This window comes from Equus asinus, chromosome 2 (genome assembly GCF_041296235.1).
Source record: "Equus asinus isolate D_3611 breed Donkey chromosome 2, EquAss-T2T_v2, whole genome shotgun sequence".
NCBI lineage: Eukaryota > Metazoa > Chordata > Mammalia > Perissodactyla > Equidae > Equus > Equus asinus.
Genome location: NC_091791.1, coordinates 40,448,616 through 40,466,393, shown reverse-complemented (window position 1 = coordinate 40,466,393; position 17,778 = coordinate 40,448,616). Strand labels below are relative to the sequence as shown.

Here is a 17,778-nt window from a genome sequence, read left to right as displayed (position 1 = left end):
ACATTAACAAAATGAAGAATAAAAATCACATGATCATCTCAATAGATGCAGAGAAAGCATTTGACAACATACAGCATCCATTTATGATAAAAACTCTAAGTAAAATGGGTATTGAAGGAAAATATCTCAACATAATAAAGGCCATATATGACAAACCCACAGGAAATATCATTCTCAATGGAGAAAAACTGAAAGATATCCCTCTAAGACCAGGAACCAGAGAAGGATGCCCACTGTCACCATTCTTACTTAACATAGTATTGGAAGTCCTACCCAGAGCAATCAGGCAAGAAAAAGAAATAAAAGGGATCCATATTGGAAAAGAAGAAGTGAAACTGTCACTCTTTGTAGATGACATGATTTTATATATAGAAAACCCTAAAGAATCCACTAAAACACTTGTAGAAACAATAAATGAATACAATCAAGTCGCAGGATACAAAATCAACATACAAAAATCTGTTGTGTTTCTATACACTAACAAAAAAGTAGCAGAAAGAGAAATTAAGAATACAATCCCATTTACAATTGCAACAAAAAGAATAAAATACCTAGGAATAAACTTAACCAAAGAGGTGAAATATCTGTACACCAAAAACTATAAAACATTGTTGAAAGAAAATGAGAAGACACAAAGAAATGGAAAGATATTCCGTGCTCTTGGATTAGAAGAATTAACACTGTTAAAATGTCCATACTTCCTAAAGCAATCTATAGATTCAATGCAATCCCTATCAAAGTTCCAACAATGTTTTTCACAGAAATAGACCAAAGAATCCTAAAATTTATATAGAACAACAAAAGACCCTGAAGAACCAAAGGATTCCTGAAAAAATAGAACAAAGCTGGAGGTATCACACTCCCTGATTTCAAAATATACTACAAAGCCATAGTAACCAAAACAGCATGGTACTGGTACAAAAACAGACACACACATCAATGGAAGAGAATTGAGAGCCCAGAAATAAACCCACACATTTATGGACAGCTAATATTCGGCAAGAGAGCCAAGAGCATACGATGGAGAAAGGAAAGACTCTTCAATAAATGGTGTTGAGAAAACTGGACAGCCACATGCAAAAGAACAAAAGTAGACCATTACCTTGCACCATGCACAAAAATCAACTCAAAATGGATTAAAGACTTGAATGTAAGACCTGAAACCATGAAACTTCTAGAAGAAAACATAGGCAGTACGCTCTGACATCCATCTGGACAGCATATTTTCGAGTGCCATGTCTGACTGGGCAAGGGAAACAAAAGAAAAAAATGAACAAATGGGACTACATCAAACTAAAAAGCTTCTGCACAGCAAAGGAAACCATCAACAAAATGAAAAGACAACCTAACAATTGGGACAAGATATTTGCAAACCATATATCAGGTAAGGGTTAATATCCAAAATATATAAAGAACTCATCATACATTTCAACAACAAAAAAACCAGCAACCAATTAAAAAATTGGCAAAAGATCTGAACAGAGATTTCTCCAAAGAAGATATATGGATGGCCAACAGGCATATGAAAAGATGCTCAACATCATTAGCTACCAGGGAAATGCAAAGCAAAACTACAATGAGGTATCACCTCACTCCAGTCAGAATGGCAATAATTAACAAGACAGGAGACAACAAGTATTGGAGTGGATGTGGAGAGAAGGGAACCCTCATACATGGCTGGTGGGAGTGCAAACAGGTGCAGTCACTATGGAAAGCAGTCTGGAGTATCCTCAGAAATTAAGAATAGACCTACCATGTGATCCAGCTATCCCATTGCTGGGTATTTATCCAAAGAACTTGAAAACACAAATGCATAAAGATACATGCACCCCTATGTTCATTTGCAGCATTATTCACAATAGCCAAGACTTGGAAGCAACCTACGTGCCCATCAAGGGATGAATGGATAAAGAAGATGTGGTATATATACACAATGGAATACTACTCAGCCATAAAAAATGATGAGATCCGGCCATTTGTGACAACATGGATGGACCTTGAGGGTATTATTCGAAGTGAAATAAGTCAGAGGGAGAGACGATAAAAACAACAGCAAACAAACACATAGCATTGGAGGCTGGATTGGTGGTTACCATAGGGGAAGGGGTGAGGGGGAGGGAAAAGAGGTGATCAGGCTCACATGTGAGGTGATGGACTGTAATTAATTTTTTGGCGGTGAACATGATGTAATCTACAAAAGAAAGGCAGTTAGCTACAAAAGCACAGGATACTAAGAATATACTGATTGTTCTTTTCTTGAGAAGGCAGAGTTAGCTGTCCTTAGCTGGCTTCATCACCATGAATATTTGTCACTAGTCACTGAGATGCTCATGTCAGTTTACTAAAGGCTGCCCACAAAGTTCACTGAAGTATTGAAATAAAGGCTCCTAAATGACTTTTTTTCCCAGCAATTTCTTGTTTCAAATTTAAAAATAAAGGGGAGCGGGTAAAAGTAAACTGGAAACTTCAGGCTTTCTAGCAAAGGTTGAAGAAAATTGGAATATAACAAAAATTATTTACTGGGTTTTTTTTTTGTGAATACTCACTATGTTCTATATACCACATGGGTACATGATACTCCTTTACGTTATTTATATTTCATATATGAAACCCTACCATAGCATAATAAGTGAGACACAAAAAGCTTAATTGCATAGAATATAAGGTCACAATATTACAAGGTTAATAGAAATTCTCAGGTGAGGCTTTACTATGGAAATTTTGGAAGTCTGGAGGAGTCATTTATTGGGGGTTGGCACAAACTGGTGGCAGTTGTATATTCTGTCTTAAATATCAGTGGGAATGTTTCTGAATCCTGTGCTTGTCAGGGCAGTGGTAGTGTTTTAAAAAATATTTTGGTTAGTCAGTGCATGTTTTGTGGTCAAAGTCCAAGGGTAAAGCAGGGGGATAGCAGTAGGGATGGAAAGCACACCCTTTACCTCCCAACTTCCTGAACCAGGGTTGCCTGTTGCTTCCTAACATACCCTTGCTGTCTTCTCCCTAGGAAGTCAAAGTGTGTTGTCTTCAAATCAGTTGATAGCCTAATTTTCCATATCATGGAGTTAAACATGCAAAACAGCAAGTGATATCCCCAATGGACAGGTGGAGAGACTGAGCTTCAGCATGAATAGACAATAGAAAGCAATTTTCTCAATCCCAAGCATGCATAAGAGGTGTCAATATTCAATATCTGGACTGTCTTTTGGCAAAACTCATGATTCATGGCTCATAATCTTTGCTGAGTTTAGAAGATAAACTATGGGAGGATCGGAAGAGAAGTTTCACCCCTCCAGGACTGTGTTCTTTCAAGTGTTTCTAGATACATTTTTAAGTGAATATCAAATGTTAAAAATTCGTTTAAATTCAAAGCGACAAATGAGAAGTTTGTTGATGCTAATATATTTGTAAAGTCAAAATTACAGAAAGAAGCACTCCATCTCAAACATTATAGGAAACTACGTGTCAGAAAAGAAAGTATTTTGGAAAAATAAATGGATAATTCTTTAAATCCAGAATTATTTTTTATCTTCTTTCATCATAGAAATAATTTCATTGTAAACTTCTTGAGGGGCATTCATTGCCCAGATAAAGTCCAAGTGATTGTAAGGAGGAATCTTCTTGTGGTAGGTGAGATTAGAGAGTTTTGGAAGCAAGAGGTCAACGTCTTGAGGGTCAGCCAACCAGTCATTGCCACCGCTCCACACTGCAATTGGCACTCTCATGTCTGTCAAATTATAGTTGGGAGGTGAAGGCTAAAACACAAGAGAGAGAGAACCTCAGTTTTCATAGGTAACTGTGCTTTAAGCCTCAATACTTATCCCTTGGGTAGACTATTTTACCTTAACTGACCCAGATTATTTTATTGAGATATAGTTGACATATAACATTATGTTAGTGTCAGCTATACAACATAATGATTTGATATACATTTATATTGAAAAATGATCACCACAATAAGCCTAGTTAGCATCCATCACCATACACAGTTACAAATTTCTTTTCTTGTGATGAGAACTTTTAAGATTTACTCTCTTGGTAACTTTCAAATATATAATACAGTACCATTAACTATAGTCACCATGTTGTACATTACATCCCCAGGACTTATTTACTTTGTAACTGGAAGTTTGTACATTTTGATCATCTTCACCCATTTTGCCACACTCCACCCCCTGCCTCTGGCAACCACCAATATGCTCTCTGTATCAATGAGCTTGGTTCTTTGGTTTTTTTGTTTTTAGATTCCACATATAAGTGAGATCATACGGTATTTGTCTTTCTCCATCTGACTTATTTCACTTAGAATAATGCCGTCAAGGACCATCCATGTTGTCACAAATGGCATGACCTCATTTCATAAGTAAATCCTAAACAATGATTGTTCAGAGAAGGTCACCTTTATCCACAGAGCAAAGTGGATGCAATATGTTTTAGATCAGTGTTTCTCAGACTCTAAAGGGCCTGTGAATCACCTGGAGATCTTGTTAAGACAATGATTCTGACGTAGTACATTTGCGGGATTAGCCTAGATTCTGCTTTCCCGGGTGATACTGATGCTGCTGGTCCTTGACCATGCTTAGATAACAATTCTGACAAATCAGAAACTTAGATATTAACACAAATTGAAGGAAGTGGATTTGATTGGATTCTAAGTTTAATAGATTTTTTTCTACCCAAGTACTCTAAAGTATGATCTCCTCTAAATTTCTTGAGTCTTTTATTCTGGCTTTGTATTGACTTCCCAGCATGGTTGATCAATAGGTCAGTCAGTTCACTTTAGGAGATGTATTTATTGAACTTACCTCATTTTGCTAAATATTGGTTCAAATTCTGAAAAAAGCTATCATCACTCTCATTTCATATTTCTAGAAAATTACCATTCACACATAGATTTTAAACAGGCTTATAAAGCAAGACAAGGGAATAAGAGAATCATTGCTAATTTTCCCACTATTCACAGAGAATTTTGTTAGCTTTTTAGATCATATTCTCAAGAATACTAGTCCAATATGCTAAAATTTTCTGTATTCTCACCTTACGTAATAGCCAACTTGCCATAGCAAAATATTATATCGTATGCAATTTTCCATAGTATTTTACTGCTTTGTTATAGTCCCTTATATACTGGAGAAAAGGGAAAAGTGTGGAGAATATCCATAATAATAAACTTACTCTCCTGTACTTATATTCCATGTTCAGAGAGATTCTTAGATGCTAGCTTCTGGATCTTAAGTTAGTGTCACTGCCTCAGTTAGTAGACGGCCATTGTGAGCTGTTATTGGCTTCGTTGGAGGGAGGGTGGACTTGGGATTTGGCATTGCAGGGCCTCCAAGATGGAGTCCTCTGATTACTGATATTAGAGCCCAGTAGAAAGGTAGATTCAAAGAGAGTCTGTATTTTGGGGTTTGAGGAGGTGTTGGTTGGGAATAATAGTGTTTTCAACAAATGTTTAATCTGATGGTGTTCTGAAAACCTCTTTAAAGACATCAAAGACGTAAAAAAGGGGGGATGTCTTCTCTACAGATAGGATATTGTGGTGAAGAGATATAAACCACTTCTAAATACTGAATCATGGAAGTAGATGCAAATAAGTAGGGCTGTTCAGCTACTATTTTAGTGGAAAAATTGGGGGAGGGGTAAGGTGGGGTGGGAAAGGTCTACAAAAATAATGCAAGATACCTCCCTTGTTCAAATTTAGCCGGTGATAATCTGTGGGTTTACCTTCAGCTAAGACCCTATAGACATTATCCCATTAAATATTGTCAATAACTCCCAGAGTCTGAGTGGAAAGAGGAAAAAATTATTGTCTGCACTCATATTGACCCTAGATAGGAAGGACTCCAAAGCCTGGGCTCTTTGTGCGACAACAAGAAGGAGGAGTGCTCAATATGTCTGTCTAGACTACAAGGCCCCTGTCTGATGAAACATATTTTCAACTTTGAGCTGCAAGTACACCATCCTTCTCTTATATCGGGAAATGTGGTAGAATCACTTCTCTGGTTGTCAACAAAGGAAAGGCTGTTGTTTAAGAAGATGAGAAATTCCAGCTCTATCTCATGAACTGTTAGAATTGTTGGTTTATCATATAACTTAATTGCACCTCAGAAAGGAGAGAACAGTATGCTTGGAGTCTGGGATCCAGGGCAGGTCTGTCCAATGTGGTGAGGGGTGATAAAGTCTAGAAAGCTTCTCTAGTGGTGTAGTAGTGGTGTGGTACTTTGGAGCACACTTGAGGGCAGCTTGAATGAGCACAGACACTGCAGCATGAGTGCACAGTGGGAGAATGGGGGACTGGGGTGATGTCTGACATGATGAAGGGATTCCGAGGAAATACTTGTCTGTTTTATAATTTCCTTAAGCTGTGTCTAGGCGCCAAAATTCCTTTGGAAAATATATGCACAGTTATCATAATTTCATCTTCAACCTTTTATATCTTTGCTTTTCGAAATGTGAATAATTTCAACTTTAAGAAGCTTACCTGATCATAGTGCGCCATGTTCTGAACTGGGCTTCCCCAGTCAAAAGCTTGAAATTTTCCGGACTTAATAGCCTAGAGAAATTAAGAACACAAGCAAATAAAAACTCTTCTTGCTGTATAAAAATAAAATTCAAACATTTTCATGTAGATTCTTTTCAATTTAAACAGTGATTAAAAAACATTTTGCTCATTCCAAAAAAAGATTTATCATCCAAGACAAGGTACTTATGCAAGTTTAAATGCAGCTTTACTTGAAATAACTTTTCATGCATGCCAAGTCCTAAAAATAATTCATTTCTTTGCTACCCAAAGTGTCTGTTTTCATAAGATTTTCATTCGCATGGAGTGACATTTATTTTCAGGTGGTAGCCACATGCCAGAAAAAATTCTCTGCTAGGACCATTGGACAGAATAGTTTAAGAATGAGTGTTAGGTAAAGTGCTAGGGGTTAAGGCCCACGAAATAAATTTTAACAGCATTTTGAGAAACTATACCTGGGTCCAGTGGAGCATGTTTTGAACTGAAGTTCCCGCTGGGTTGTGTGACAGATACACATCCAAGCGACTCTAGAAAGTAAACATGCATGCAGACACGCACACTTAGACATATATTCACTTTGCAACAACAGCTAAGATTTAAGTTTTCTGATCTAGGTCACATGTTTAAGGGAAACATTTACTGGAAGGATACAAGCAACACAGTTGTATGTCACTTCAGAGCTTGCAGAGAGCAATTGCATGGGCTATTTTCTCTGATTTGTAGCCACTTAAGGAGGAGAGGTGACCATTGCCATTTTATCAAAATGGGAACTGGGGCTAAAATAAGTTTAGAGAAATGTCCAATGTTACAGAGATAGTAACAAGGTGGAACCAGAGACTTTAACCTAGGTCTCTGAGCCTAAATTCTCAGCTTTTTATACTCTTCTCTACCCAGTGCCAGAGGGCAGTGGATGAAATGTTGTATGTAATATCTTCACCAACTGTTTTGCTATCCTGCCATCAGGGCCCTAACCCACCTTGATCAGAGCCCAGACAAAAAACTGAAACTCCCTTCTCACACTGTGTAGACATATTCATAATGGATCTTAATGCCACTGTATAGAGAGGGTCTTGGATAGAGTGATACAAATTGAACATCTTCATAGGGGCCCGAAGTGTCTCTCCACATAATTGTCATGCAGAACATGAAATATCTAATTTCCTTATGTTTGTCTTTTATTTTTCTTTTTCTTATAAGGATCTTATTGTTGCAATGCAGTAAGCTACGCTGCCTTTTCTTGGTGCAAGAAGGATCGACTGCTCTGTCATACTCCACATACGGAATGACAAACATTCCCAGAACCATGGATATTAACTCCCTTGCAAGAGAGAAAAAGGAGGCTCTTATTTACCACTCAAAATAGAGACTAAGGAAAGTTTCCTTTGCTCACATATATCTCAATATCCACAGAGATGATCACTAGCATTGAGAAAGAGAACTGACTGTCCTTGATTTTCATGAGGTCGGGAGCCATATCTGTCTTTTTCACCACTATGTTCTCAGTGACTACAACACTTAGTAGTGCCTCTACAAGTATTCTTTAGTGAGTAAACTGTAGGTAGAATTATACCATGTTATCAGTGGCCCTGATTTTCTTAGGAGTTCAAGGGTATATGACTAAACTGACAATTTTGAGCTAGGGTAGTTGTCAATGTATAACAGTATTAGTAGCAAAATATATGATATACTGTGAGCCATATGTTTTGTAGTATGCTCTATATGCTTTACATATATTGGCTCATTTAATCTTCACAATAACCCATTTTGTAGATAAGGACACCAGCACAGAAGGATTTAAGTCAGTTCCAAGGATAGGATTTGAATTTAGGTACTTAATCTGAATCCATACTCTTAAATATTTTATGATGTCACATTTTGTCATATATGTTTTAAAACTCCAACTCAGTGCAAGCTAAGTGAAATAGCAGAAAAGGGTCTTGACAAGATCTTACATAAAACGTCGCTCTGAAATAAGTTTTATAAAATTTATGGGAATGACTATCTGCATTAAAAATATTTATCAGAACATTTATTCAGTGCTTACCTGTTTTTTTCCTACAGAGGAGCCTGCCAAAATATATGGTTCAATACCTCACCTCACAGAATTTAAATGTCACTCCAATTACTTAGGTGGTCAGAAGTCAATAGTGAGTTGTTATTTTTTTGTACATATTGTTTACTTTAGGGGGCAATTGGGGTAATGGAAGGGAACTGGAGGGGACACAACTGGGAGCAATGATTTGTGATTTCTTTGGGGCTTATCTGTGTATTATGGACATAATTCTGAAGCTACTCCTAGTTCTTATAAAGTACCATTTCTAAGTTATGATAGGGCAGGTAATCAAAAATTTTGCTCAAAGTACCCTGAATAGAAATTTCAATGCATACAAACCGTGTTCAAGTTCTTATTGTCAAATCCACAAATGATAAATAAGGCATTGCTGCAGATGAGGTTCAACGTCTCACGGGAGCACACTTTAGTAGCAATAAATTCATCAAAAAAGTTGTGTGGGTAGAATATTTTGTTACCAAATATAATCTGAAAAATAAAAGCAAGTTTTATAAAAAGAGGTTTATGAAAGTCAAGTTGCAGAAAAGACTCATCAATTTGTCTAACCTGCTTGTACAGTTTTGATTAGGCTGATGAGATTTTCATATTTCTATATATTGTTTTAGGAATTTTAAATATGTTCTCTCATTTAATTCCCAAAATGAAGTTGTGGAATGGACAGGGCAGATGTCAATATTGGGTATTTGTTGTTGCATCAAGAACTGCACTGGCTGCTAAGAAGTTATAGTCTAGTTGGGATAATAAGAGTTATGGAATAAAATTATAAAGCAACATGGAAGAATAACATAATTAAGTGCCAAGATATGTGATTTCAGCAATAAATTGTAAAAGGATCAGAAGGGGAAATGGTCACTCCGAGCCATATGTTTAGCAAAGCTTTTAGAAAGACAATGGAGCTATATAGTTTAATAATTGAAAGGATTTGCCCCAACTCTTCTTGAGGAAAGTAGACATTTTGTCATCCCCATTTTATACATGAGAAAACATAAGGCTAATCAATAGTCAGGGTCTTAAGCTAACTAGAAATGGATTGTAGCTAGAAGCCTGATCCAAGCCCATGACTTGAGGTCTAATGCTTTTTTTTCTTTTTTTTAATCATTCTCTGCATTGTGTATCAGGAAATCTGAGTACAAGAAGGAAATAAACAGGTTCTGAATCACTGTAGAGAGTAAATATACTCAGGGTCATCACAAAATTTCACATTTTGAATAAAAATTTTCCAAATGTAGTTTGACTACAGATACTGTCTCTTAGATTTTAGACACATGTTAATTTAGAGTGAAAAGAAATTAATAATACAAAACCACAGAAGGAAATGGCATCACTACATTTTATAGCCTGAGGTTAAACTGTGTCCTAAAGGAAACTGTATGCAGGTATATGTGTAGGTTTTGGTAGATGGGAGTGGTCAGTGATTAAGTGTTAGAAAAAGTAAAGATTATTAATTCCCTACAATGGATGCCTACTGTTCAAGGCACTTAATATTTATGGTTTGTTGAAATCTATGCTATGGCCATATTCAATTTAAAAAAGATGGAGCTCTTAGGAAAAGGCTTGGAACACTAAGAGTTTTTGATGAGGCATCTCAAAGTCCTTGCTCACTCAACCATTGCTTTTCTCATTCTCCTTTTCCCTTCACTTTCCTTACTTTCCTGTCCTTCCTCTTCCCAGTTTTCTTGGCCCAGGTAGTTCAGGCTTCATATTTGACTATTTTTTGGGGTTTTTATTTCCCCTTCCTTGCTCCAGGGATGGAATCACAGCCTTGACATAGCTGTGTGAAGTGCTTGGTAAGTAAAACATCTACACAGGAGCAAAAACACTCCCAGGCATTACTAACCCACAGGAAGTAATCAAGAACAAAAAATTAAGTTGGGGATGTACAGGCTGTAATGGGGATTCAAACATGGTCAGTACTATTCAAGAAATAATATACATCTGTGCGCTTCCATTTTTGGATATAAACATGATTGCCCACCAGGTGTTTTTGTTATCTTTCCATCACTTTGAAACTCATGGAGAATTTGATATCTTAGATTCAGTGAAAGAGAATCACATACCTTGAAGAGGAATGGAGGAATAAGTGTAAGTTTGTTTATCAGGCTTTTCGTATACTTCACAGTGGCAACTGGAGCTAATGCATAAAAGGCTTTAATTCTTTTAGCCAGCTTGGGAATAGTAGAAAAGGCAATAAAACCTGAAACAGAACAACAAGGAACCAGTGAAGAAGGGGTGTGTGTGTATGTGTGTGTGCTTTTGCTCAAGAGAACCCAAGCTTATGCCCACTCCCTGGAGGCAGCCTGCATTTAAAGACTAATCGACAAGTGCGTAAATAGGCTCAGCCATGTAGTCCCACTTGAGAAGACTCTGAAGACCCACCTCATACAGAGTTGGCTGAGACCTCCTTCGTGTCTTTACATACTCTGCACTTTATTTTTTAATCTTTGTTATTTTCTCTGCCTCCTCCAAATAGAGTATAAGAAGTTGGAAGACAGAGATTTTGAGCTATTTTATTTATTGTTGTATTCTTACGACATATTGTAGGTGCCCCATCAATGTGGTTGAATGAGTGGAATGAATTGTCCAGAGTCCATTTGGTATATGTTTCAGAACATGGGCTTTGGGATTAGAATGCCTGAGCTGGTATCTGAGCCACACTATTTGTCATAATTATGTTACCTCACACAAATTATTTACCCCCTGTTTTGTTTCCCCACATATACAACAGAAATAACAATTCTTCCTATATTGTTGGGTTGCAGTATGCATTACAGTATGTAATGAATGGAAAGCAATTATCATGATGACCAGCATGCCTGCATAACAACTGGAAAGGGATCTATACAAACTGAGCTACTTGCCTTGACTCCTTTTACCTACCAATGGTGGTACCCTGGGAATGGCCAACATAGTGTAGCGTCTCTTGTCCAGTTTTCTTTAAAATGAAGTCGATTGTAGATGGGAGGTCATATTTAGCCATTTCATCAAAGCTACAAGAAAAAAAATAACTGAATACCTTTCCTTGCTATAATTTCTAAAAGTCAAACATATTTATAGCTAAGGCTCCCTTTGAGAAATAAAAAACTAGATTCTCTAAGCTTTGTTGCATAAAGACCATTAGTGAGTGTCAGGTGCTCTTTGAGATGGCTTCTTATAAATAACTGACATCATTTCTGAAGCACAGCATTACAGTGGCAATTTAAGCCAAACAAGATAGTATCCGTAGCTGGAGACTATTTCTATCCCTGAAACTGAAGTTCAGATTTAATAATCATTTGTATGCAGTGTTCTACTGCCATTTAATAGGAGCCATATCCTTCTCCATTTTATTCTTCACAAATCAGCCAGAACGTTTTTTTGAAAATGAACACAGGATTATGCCACTCCCCTGTCTAAACCTTCTCAGTGGTTTCTCCTTACATTTAGAATGAGCTCCAAGGGCTTCATTATCTGGCCTTTGTCAGCCTCTCTAGTCTCCTTTCACGTCACTCTCCCTCTTCCTCCCTGCACCGGGGACCCACAGGCTTCTTCTCAGTTCTGAACTCTCAGAGCACTTTTGTACCTTGGAATCATCACCCAAATTCTCTTCCGTTCTCCACGTCCATTAGTAATTTCCAGAAATAAGGCACAAGGGAGCCGGTGATAGAAAACCTTTGGTAATCTTTCTGTGGTGTGCAAATTATTCCTCCCCCTCCCCCACTTTGCTGTTATTGATGACTCAAGTTCCTGTCCTTAAACCCCTAACTGGGTTTAACATCCTCTTGAATCCGTATCGATATGCCTTTCAGAATCTTCTAAGGGCAGTGAATTTCTTTGCTTCAGGCATTTTGCTCATTCTGTTTGGAAAAGCATATTCCTGGAATCTCTAATTAATGGGTACTGAGATCATAGAAAGTTTGGAGGAAACGTTACCCTTGGAATGAGGTGTATGGAAGAATTCAAGAAGGGATTAGGACAAAAATGCCCTCCTTCTCTTCCTACTTGGAGTGTGATATATTAAAAAGGGACTGGATTGGACTACCCATGCATGAATACCTGTGCTTTTTAAACTCAATGTTTATTGTTAATTGCCCATTTTTCATTGCCCCTTTTCTTTACCTGAAAGCCCAGAATTCAACTGAATCTGGTGAATAGTATATATTTCTCCTGGCCCAGGTATTTCCTCTGCTGTTCCCCAGCCACACATCATAACCAGCATCTGCCAGAAGGAAGCCCAGGCTATTGTTGGGCAAGTTGGAAATCCAGTTCGAGGCCGATGCTAGCAAACCATGCTGCAAAAACACAACAGGTCTCTGGCCTAAAGAAGAAAATTGTTTAAGAGCTTTATAAATTCATTCCTTGTTCTAAGAAAAACATGAAGATAGAAACAGATTTTCATATACCTAGTATTAAATACATTTGCTTGATTGAGTTGAATATTTTGAATATGTTATCTTATTGTGGTGATAATTTTTCAGATGACAAAATTTATGCAATGGTACAATTTAAATATGTGCAGTTTATTGTATTCCAATGATATCTCAAAACGCTATTGACAAAATTATGGCTAAGGGTATTCAGCATGATGTTAATTTAAGTGGTTAAGTTATGGGTGGTCTTGCTTAATTTTATTCTTTTTCTATTTCACAATTTTTGTAAAATGAGAAAAAGAAAATTGCTAATATTACTAAAAACATTACTACAAAAATGACCTTTATCTGTTGAGGAAACAAGCTTCTAATTGCCTCCCCATTCTGCCCTTTGTAACAGTAATGCAATCCTGGCTAATTCCTCCTGGTCCTCTAGAACTCAGTTGAGTTATTATTTCAGAGAGCAAGCTTTCCTTGACTTCCCCTAAGTGGGCTATATACATTTATCAGCACTTCCAGTTTGATATTCTGTGCACAGTTCTAACATTGCACTTATCACATATTATTAGAATCATCTGTTTATTTATCTGTCTCATTGACTTGATGCTGATCTCCTCGAATACTGGAGATACAGATTTGTTATTGTTGCATTCCCAGAATAAGCAAGACTCATTAAGTCCTTAGGAAGAAATGGAAGGAGGGGCAGGGGGAGGAAAAAAACAAGGAAGAGAAGAAGGGAGGAAAAGAGAGAGAAAGAGGGAGGGAAAAAGAGGAAAAGGGAAAGAGGAAAAGAGAAAGAGAGAAAAACGAAGGAAAGGTTGAAGGTTATACCTCTATTCTCTGAATTTTTCTTCCCGTAAGGAATTCTGTTGATCTCAAGGATATAACCATCTTCAGTCACAACTATATATTCTTCACTTGGGTATCCCCAATAGGAAATCATCTGACTCTGATGATTCAGAAAAAAACAAATCTTTAAGTTTTAGTTGACTTTTAAAATGCATCTAGTAAGCAGATATTGTTAATGATTTTTAATTGGTCATGTAAAAGCTTAAATTCTCTGTGATTCTAAATCATGATAGTATTTCTTAGTTTTATGGATTTTTCCCTCTGGCAACTTACAATATTCATAGCTACTTCAGGGCTTTCCGGATTTAATTTTCCGAAGAAACCATGTGTAGTTCCAAGTGCAGAGATCAAACTTACTGTTGTTAATAACAACCACATTTTGGTCCTGCCTGAAACAGAAGAATAACCCATGTCGTGGTTAACCTATCACACTTTTATAATACTCTTATTTTGTGCTTATTTTACCTTCATGCAAAGTAGAGAAATCTTAGGTTTGATTATATTTTGTTAGGCAATAAACTGGGGCAAGTGAATGTGAGCACAGTCATCTTAAGGTGTAACATGTTTTTGGTCTATTGATTCCTTTTGTTTAACAACATTTCCATTTGGTTTTCAAGTCATATTGAATGGAGCTTAACTGAAAAAAATCCCTTCTAATTGTCTAGCATAACATCACATTCTTATTATCCCTTATGTTTAAGGCTTTTGCCAACTGTCTTTGAGAGTCTAATGTGGGGGGTGCGTGGTACTTTGTGGTCATTTGAATTTTTCTAGATTCAATCTCAATATAATGTGCATTTAAATCTATCATTATATCCTTACTATTGTTTCTAATAGCTACTTCATAAATATTTATTGATTTGAGGTAATCATGTGGATCTAAAAGCTACCACCATCTTAGGGACTGCCCAGTGGCATAGCGGTTAAGTTCACGTGCTCCACTTCTGGGGGCTGGATCCCGTGTGCATACCTATGTATGACTTATCCAGCCATGGTGTAGCAGGCATCCCACATATAAATTAGAGGAAGATAGGTACAGATGGTAGCTCAGGGCTAATCTTCCTCACACAAAAAAAAGAAAGAGCTTCCACCATCTTCTCAAAATGCTACCATAACTAGAGTATTGTGTGAATATAATTTCAGGAAAATCATTGCTTTTTAAATTTTTTGCTGAGATGCTACCTAATTGAAATTGCTTAGGTAAGTCTCAGTAAATAGAAATTGAGAATCTATTGGGTGGTACACTATCTTTTTTACAAATAGTTAACAAAAAAAGGAAAATTAATATCATGATTTGAAAAAGATTCTAGTGATTTTTTAATTCAACCCACTAATATTTTACAGGTAAGAAATAGCAACCTACTTCTTAGAAAACTTAAAGATAATTTCAAGTAGACTGAATTAGTGCTAATGTTAAAATGATCAGTCTTTCATATAATTGCTCTATCAAAATTCTTAAGCTTTTTAATCTATTTTTAAAAAGCTGAAAAAATGTTAACCATAAAGTGTCTGCACCTATTATGACAAAAAATTAATTTTCTTAGTATCTAATTAGCTTTTATAATTCAGTAAGAAAAAGACCAACAAATCCATATAAATTGGTATAGTACATGCAAAAGCTTTTCATAGAAAGAGATGTAGTTTAAAACCTTTAGACAAAAACATTTGCAAATATTCTCAATTACATTCATAATTAATGAAACGTAAATTAAAACTATAATGTTCTAACAGATTCCACCTATCAAATAAAGATTGACATTTTATAGTGATGGCAAAGTTGAGTGAAACAGATACATAAATGCTGTTCGTAGGAACGTGAATTTTTGTGAGGTCTTTCAAGAAGAACATGGCAATATACATGAAAATTTCAAATATATATCCCTTCCATTCTATGTTTAGAAATTTAACCTCAAATATAATCACAAATGTGTTGAAAAAGGAATGTACAAAGATTTTGCTTACAGCATTGTTTATAACAGGAAAGATTGGGAAGGACCTAAATGCCCATCAGCAGAGAACATAATTTTATAACTTATTGTGCAACCATACAGCAGAATGCCATGCAAATTGCTTTCAAGAAAAAACTGAGGTAGATCTGTATGTGCTTACATGAAAAGTTATCTCAGATGGATTGTAAAAGCAAGGCACAGAATACAGTGCCTTCGGTATCTACAGTATAGTGTATATATCACCATTTATGAAAATAAAAATGTATCATTTAAATGTAAAATAAAATACTGAAAGTGTTAAGCTTTTTATGGTTGTAAAGCAACTGGTCTAATAGTTGGGCCACAGACATAAATTCTATTAGATTTATCTTAATATTTTTATAAGATAAAATCCATTTACCTTAAAAATGAATTTTTAACTAAAATCTGTCTTTACAATGCTATTTTAGGAACGAACACACTAATACATAAAGACCAATAAGCACTGTTCTAACATTCAAACCAGAAGGCTTTGATCAAATATTTCAGGAATCCATCATTTTATACCATCCATTCCCTCCATAAAGTAACTTACCATTGCAAAGTGAGGACGCTTAACCTAGGGTTTGGGTTATAGGACATCTAAACAACCCAGTCATACACATCAGCTCAAAGATGTTCAGAGGCAGAATAAGTGTCCTCAAAATGCCTGACGGCAAGTTGTAGGAGAAAGTAGTAGCTAACATTTACAGAGGGCTTGCTGTGTGCTGGGCACTGCATTCCATACGCCATGTGTGCAAGAAGTTACCTTCCCTAAGATGGTCTCCTTTCTATAAAACAGGGTCAGTAATAGTGCTTGTCCCTAAGTTATTATGAGAATCCATTCAGATAGTGAAAGCAAAGTTCTTAACATGCTAGGCATCTAGTAAATGCTGGATAACTACGTTTACTATTACTGTCATCTCATTTAATTCTCATGATAAACCTGCAAAGTAGGTAGCACATATTCTCCATTTTACAGATGAGAAAGCCAAGGCTAAAAGAGGACTTTCCCAACAAGTATGTAGAAAGCAGATAAGCCCATATTCAAGAGTAGGTAGCCTGTCTCCAAAGATTATGTTCTTCGCCACTGTAATTCTTCTTTAGGATGACCCTAGGCCAGCATCTATAATGAACTACTTGGCACATCCCCAGAGAGATTTACATAATTTGGTCCAAACTTGTCTTGAGGGATTTATAATTTGAAGAAGTACATTGGCAGCCTGTGAAGTTCAACAACAGTATTAATAACAGTTAATTTAACAGCAGTCGGTTTGGATGAAGTGAAATTATTCAATATAGGATATCAATACAGACAGGTCATATGATGTTAGAGGACTGGGCTAGTGCGTCTCAAAAGGGAGAATAAGAGAGATTAGATTTTCGCTTTAGACACTCATTACAAAATGCTAAATTAATAAAGAAATTTGTCATCCAATAATTAAGAATTTCATGTATAAGTAAAAAATAAAAGACAAATAAATCAAATCCTAGAAGAATAAGCCCTAATTCAAATAGTCCCATTTATATAGATGAATACAGAATGAATATTTAGACCTTTAAAAAATGTAACAGAGAAAAAATGAATCTAATAACTCGAATATTACATTCACTCAGTAGAAGTTATACTCACAGTCTCCTCAGAAACAGTAAGGATTATGTTTCTCTAGGTGTTTAGTATTGTGGTTACTGGCACATTTGCTTCTTATATACAAAACCTTCAACAATGGCCAGAATTAGTCATCCACTGATTAAATTGCCGTAAAGTCTTTATATCTGGACAGCATCTAATTGTAAAAGGACAAACCTAAAAATCAAATACTGCATTCAATAATATCACGTTATTGAATTCACACCTTAAACTTTTAACAACTACAAATATTGGCCAAAGGAGTTTTGATGATTAAAAATGATTTAGAAAACATTAAAAAAATGATTCTTGATAGCTTAAAGATATAAAAACTGTTGAACCAAAAGCATAATGCAAATGATTATATAGTATGGCTCAGATAAAGAGGCTTAAGATGA

The 17,778-nt window shown here is 36.1% G+C and overlaps 1 protein-coding gene across 1 annotated transcript; it reads right to left on the bottom strand.

The window, feature by feature from the left end:
• Positions 1–3,389: 3,389 nt before the first annotated feature.
• LIPF (lipase F, gastric type) lies at positions 3,390–17,468 on the bottom strand. Its single transcript, XM_014827229.3, has 10 exons — positions 17,384–17,468; positions 14,057–14,172; positions 13,766–13,883; positions 12,684–12,882; positions 11,466–11,575; positions 10,646–10,782; positions 8,910–9,056; positions 6,973–7,044; positions 6,479–6,550; positions 3,390–3,752 (listed from the first exon to the last, which is right to left on the bottom strand). Exons 2-10 carry the CDS (start codon positions 14,159–14,161, stop codon positions 3,516–3,518), a joined length of 1,197 nt encoding a protein of 398 aa, XP_014682715.3. The 5' UTR covers positions 14,162–14,172; positions 17,384–17,468; the 3' UTR covers positions 3,390–3,515.
• Between the last annotated feature and the right edge of the window lie 310 nt (positions 17,469–17,778).

What these genes read in the sequence shown, in the direction of transcription:
- LIPF (XM_014827229.3), bottom strand. Translation starts at nt 14,161, where the DNA reads ATGTGGTTGTTATTAACAACAGTAAGTTTGATCTCTGCACTTGGAACT. An exon ending in TTCCCAGGGTACCACCATTG is followed by an intron (nt 10,783 to 11,465) that starts GTAGGTAAAAGG and finishes GTTCTGTTTCAG; the next exon opens with GTTTTATTGCCTTTTCTACT. An exon ending in TTCCTCCATTCCTCTTCAAG is followed by an intron (nt 9,057 to 10,645) that starts GTATGTGATTCT and finishes TTTATTTTTCAG; the next exon opens with ATTATATTTGGTAACAAAAT.